General features: G+C 39.5%; 1 protein-coding gene across 2 annotated transcripts in view; it reads right to left on the bottom strand.

The window, feature by feature from the left end:
- The window catches only part of LOC121310755, a 4681-nt gene extending 318 nt beyond the window's left edge, over nt 1-4363 (bottom strand). Inside the window, exons 1-3 of one of the 2 annotated variants that reach the window (XM_041243691.1) lie at nt 4229-4363; nt 2552-2672; nt 1-647 (exon numbers count right to left, since the gene is read on the bottom strand). The exon at nt 1-647 is cut by the window's left edge and continues 318 nt beyond it. In XM_041243691.1, coding sequence (XP_041099625.1) covers nt 1-647; nt 2552-2640 — 736 coding nt within the window. In that variant the 5' untranslated portion in view covers nt 2641-2672; nt 4229-4363. Of the gene's footprint in view, nt 648-2551; nt 2673-3391; nt 3525-4228 lie in introns of those variants that run through there. The other variant, XM_041243692.1, reaches the window with a different exon arrangement.
- Nucleotides 4364-5100: the final 737 nt, after the last annotated feature.

Genomic DNA, 5100 nt, shown 5'->3' with positions numbered 1-5100 from the left:
TTTCAGTTTTGCAGCCTTGCTGCATGTCTTCATAATACGAACTCATCTCATAGACATCTTTAGCCACCCAGAGTCCAACTTGAACCCCCCTAGCTAGCCTGTCATCGCACACAGACAGGGCTGTAGAAGAACAGCCCACATCACACATCACTGTCGCCCCTATGTACCTACTAATGATAGGACCCACGCTACTGCAGAGCTGTAAAAGTAAACTGCTCTTGTCCTCGAGACGAGACTCTTTCAATTTCAGGAGTGATTTAAAGGCGATGTCGATCGATTTGCTCAGCTCTAACATCGCAGCCTCTACCTTCCACAGTATCTCATCTGCTCTTTGGTTGTGTGTTCTCTCACTGACGGCCTGGGTTATATCAGTGGCAGTTTTGGCAAACTGTCCTAAGGCGACCCCTTTCTCTCCAATGTCTTGCAAACTGCAGGCTGTGGGTGACTCGGGGTCCAGGAATAACCCTGCTAGGGTCATGATCCCCCCGGCCACCCCTACGAAGCTCCCTATAGTCTTAGCAACGGCTGCATTCATGCTGGCCTCATCCAAGCCATCTGCAATCTCTGTGAGTTCTCGGAGGTGTCTCTTTATCAACGGCTTCTTGGATTTGAACAGCTGGACAAACTCCTCAATGCTCTGCTCTGTGCTGTGAAAGGGAAACACAAAGAGAGTTAGACACTGACATGCTGTGGATATTAAAATCCTGGGCTAAAATGGATAAACTTGTTGAGCGAATGTGTATGGAGGCAAAAGCTACTTAGGAAATAAAACAGCAAGCAATGGTGCTCGGGACAGTGCGAGACACTTGTATGAGGACGGGGGTAAACTGTTTTGCATAACATTTAAAAAAAATGTATTTTTACTTTTCTTTGTCAATTTTATTCAGAATAACACTATTTGAGGAAATGTATCGTACTTTTCTACCTGCTGACAGTGGTCTCACAATTTAGTTTTTGGAATTAATAAAAGTTATTAAAGTTTCAATAAATGTTTTTGTGTATTCATTCTGCTATATGCTAACCCATGTGCTGTAACAAACTTTGAAAACAGGCTTAGAAAAAAAAAAGACATGAAACATGCTTTCCACAATGCTTGTGAGAATGCTGATTGAAGTGTAGTTTATGGGGTCATAAAATTGCATCTTATTTGAAATCCACCTATCAGAGATTCCGATGGAGTTAGGTTCATCCTCTTTATCGAATGAACCAATCCTAAAAGGTTGACAAAAGCTACTCTGATTGGTTATCCTAAATGCATTTAAGCTTGTATTTGGTTTTAACTTTCAAAAGGCTACCGGAGAATTCAAGAAATTCTGTAGCAGAACTCATGGACCCTTGCCGAAGAATTTGGAACAATTTGCCGTGCTTTTCACGGGGGACTATAATGTACTCGGAGCTAACAAAATAATTATATTAATTCTAATTTGTATTACCATCACTTTGTAGATCTCACATTTGCCTACATGAAAGATACGCACATTGTGTTGAATGTGTATTTGTAAGGGTGTTCAGATTTGTAAGGAATGTTGTTTCTGGGAGTTCTTGTTAAAGGAACAACAATTCAATGTATAATTTGTTTTTAGACTACTGCTCTTCTCAATTTGTTTCCTTTGGAAGAACTCAAGCAAAGTGCAGGGCCACTGCAATCCAGACAATCCAGGTCATTTCCCAGCACTAAGATGCTCTGATAGAAATCCAGCTGTGATAGGCTATAGCATACAGGCTATAGATCAGACAAAGGTCAAGGCACTACTGTACAGGCTATAGATCAGACAAAGGTCAAGGCATTGCTGTACAGGCTACAGATCAGACAAAGGTCAAGGCATTGCTGTACAGGCTATAGATCAGACAAAGGTCAAGGCATTGCTGTAAAGGCTACAGATCAGACAAAGGTCAAGGCATTGCTGTACAGGCTACAGATCAAACAAATGTCAAGGCATTGCTGTGCTGAAGTACCTCCGTGCTTGAAACAAACTTCTGAATTACTTTTAGAAGACATGCAGGTTTTAAAAGATACAGACATAGTTCCCATTCGAATGATTCTGTGTGTAACAAGTCAAGGACTCGGACTTGGCTCATCAGAGCTTTGATTTGAACTAACCCAAGCAGCTCCCGGTTTGCTAGTTACCCATAAGCGTGGCAGGGCTCTGGCTGGGTGTAGCTCTGCAGTGTTTACAGGGGCCACTTGTGGAGATTATTGTTTTGTTCCCTGCTATAAAGACTAAATGAACTATGGAAGGAGAGATAAGAGTGGATCACTGGCTCTGATCCTGAAAATACATCTGATAATGCAGGATCCTTGTGCAAGCTGGGTGGCTCTGACTGTGCAACATAACTTCTGTTATAATAAGAGACACCTGGCACATATTAACCTATGAACAGCTATCAGACATAAAAGAAGAGTTTGTTTCTTTATAAACCAGGTCATGCTCTGTGCATCGGATAACATCTATAAACAGACTAAGATGCACGGGAAGCCTGACAGATCCTGATCAGGGATTGATTGAGTTTTCACATGGGATTCATAATGAAGAATGGAAGGAGAGATTACCTGCTTCCCTCAAACTCCACCTCCTCTCCTGTCATGAAAGAAGGTTCGTACTCCCAGGTGTTTGCCCTTGTTTTTGGCAGCTGGTACATGGCTGGATCCTGCAGCTGGCTCTGTTCTCAGTCTGTAACAGCAAAGCAATCACCTGTTAGTCAAAAGGCATGTTTTTACATCAATGAAGCAATTAGTCCTCTATCAGCCTGTATCTGTTTATGTCACTTCCCTAATACTTCAAGTCTTACCTGCTTATATTTGTTCTGTATGATTCTCTATTGCTGTTTCTTTTTAGATCATTACTGACCCAGCTTACACTGTCAGTGCAGAAATGCTTTCCCTATAGGCTACAGTGCAGACACAGATATCGCATCATGCCTTCCTTTTAAAAGTCAAACACGTTTCCCCACACAACTAGAATGCAGTGGTCACCACAACAATAGAATGTGATGACAACACCCCTATAACATCAGCAATTCATTTTACACATACAGGTTCATTTTTTTTCATTCATATTTAAAAAAAAATACATTTCAGGTGTCATACATATATCAGCGTGTGTTAAGAGTACCGCTTATTGAGACCAGGTGGTGTCTGTCTAAATCACAATACAAACAGGGCAGACCAGAATGTGTGGGAAACATAATAAACAGGTGGATCTGCTTTCAGGTACTGCATTACATTTATTCCAGGTTAAACCATGTTCCAAAGACCACTACAAATAAAATGTCAAATATAGACTACATAGGATGGATTTGGTTGGTTTTGTGGATTAAGGGCAGTGTTTTAACATTCGATGTTAACATGTAATATTGTACATAATGATATGATTCTGAAAATGCAACTTACCAAAAGACTGCTGCACGGGAACTGTAGTGTTGTACACTCGGAAATAATTAAACTCCCAAGATTGAAGCAAACGTATTTGTTTATTTATTTAAAATAAAGGGTGTGTAACGCGTGCAGCATTTCGCATGCTATGATGACTGGCAAATGAATCATTTAGCACGCCTCATTCGTGCATATTATTATATTAGTGAATAGAGCGGTTACACCTTCATTTTTGCACGCAATATGGGTTTCTCTTACAGTATTCCAGGTCATTTACCAGCGTTTAGTGCATGAGACCCTAAGAATGCTATCACAAAGACAGACAAAACAGGGTTTATAAAATACTCCCTCTAGTCTTGTGGCATTACCTTAGATACATGTCTTTCATTTACAGCTTATCAGAGTTACAGCTGCAATTGGTATTAAACAGTATTTGAAGTGTTGTTTTAAAATAACGTGTGTGATCTCCAGAGCAAGTGTATTTCAAATAAGTTAATACGGTGTGCGTCTTATTGTTTTATATCAAATTACAGATTGAGATCATCGAATTAAAAGGCGTTTCAAGAACTAAACTTTATACAGCCGCTTATGAACACGTTTACTATTATATACACGTTAAACTGTGCTAGTATCAAAGTCTAAAGAAAACGAGTTCAAACTAAAATTTGTTTCTAATCTACACATTGTATGTTTAAATCTTAAATATTTGATTTACAGTGCACAGAGAAATACAGAAACATTAAATATAATTTCTAAAATGTGTTAATTTACTGTGTTTTTCTTTTGCACAACAAACATAACGTTCCACCAGCAATGAATATTTAGAACATATAACGAACTTTGCTGCAGTTTTACCTTTTGCAAATAGAACTCGAGTGGTTCGTTTGATCTTCCTCCTCTGTTGTTTTTTCGCAGTAAAGTGCCTGTTTAAATGCGCCCTATCTGAACTTCAGACTACCGCTTCAAAGCAAGGCTGACGTGGAGCGGGGTTATATAAAGCTATACAGAAAGATAAGGGCTGGTATCCTGTTAACAATAAATGGAAACTGAAACTATCATTCTGAACAGAGAGTAAGAACTAGCCTGTGACGTATAGACAACAGAATTAAGAAATAAAACAGAAGCATTCAACCCAGACTATAGAAGCGCCATAATCTTCAATTGAATTCAGGTTTTGGTTGGGATTTATTTTAAAAGGGGACAGTGGTAATGTTTTAAGTGCTGACAGGACGTTAGGTAAGATTAGCACTCGTTACAGCAGACCAACGTTGACGTAAGACAGCAGGTTTGTGTTAAAGACCAAAGTGTCTTTTTTACAGGCTTCCAGAGTGTAGCCTTTTGAGAAATCTACATCAACAAAAGCAGCTCTTGTTGACAATCCATTTTGCTTACATTTTAGTAGGCCGACGCCCTCTTTGGCACCATTTAGACTCTGTATCATTCAAGACAAAGCTAAATACTTTGGCTCCCGCTGCTAATGTACTTACAAATCTCGATCAGATTTTAAAATAGAGTTTTACAATGAATAAGTAATTGATAAGGAGTTTGCGTTTAATCTTTCCACTGATGGATTTCACAGGGATTCAGCCAGGCTTGTGCATTCACCCACTGCGCTCCCCAGCATAACACTAAGAATGATAAGAATAATTACACAAACTGCCAGTGTACCGTGGTGATTTCATACAGCAGTGAAAACACAACAGAAGAACAGAAGAAAGGTTACAAAC

The sequence above is a fragment of the Polyodon spathula genome, unplaced genomic scaffold (genome assembly GCF_017654505.1).
Source record: "Polyodon spathula isolate WHYD16114869_AA unplaced genomic scaffold, ASM1765450v1 scaffolds_2384, whole genome shotgun sequence".
Taxonomy (NCBI): domain Eukaryota; kingdom Metazoa; phylum Chordata; class Actinopteri; order Acipenseriformes; family Polyodontidae; genus Polyodon; species Polyodon spathula.
This window is presented reverse-complemented; position numbering and strand designations above follow the sequence as displayed.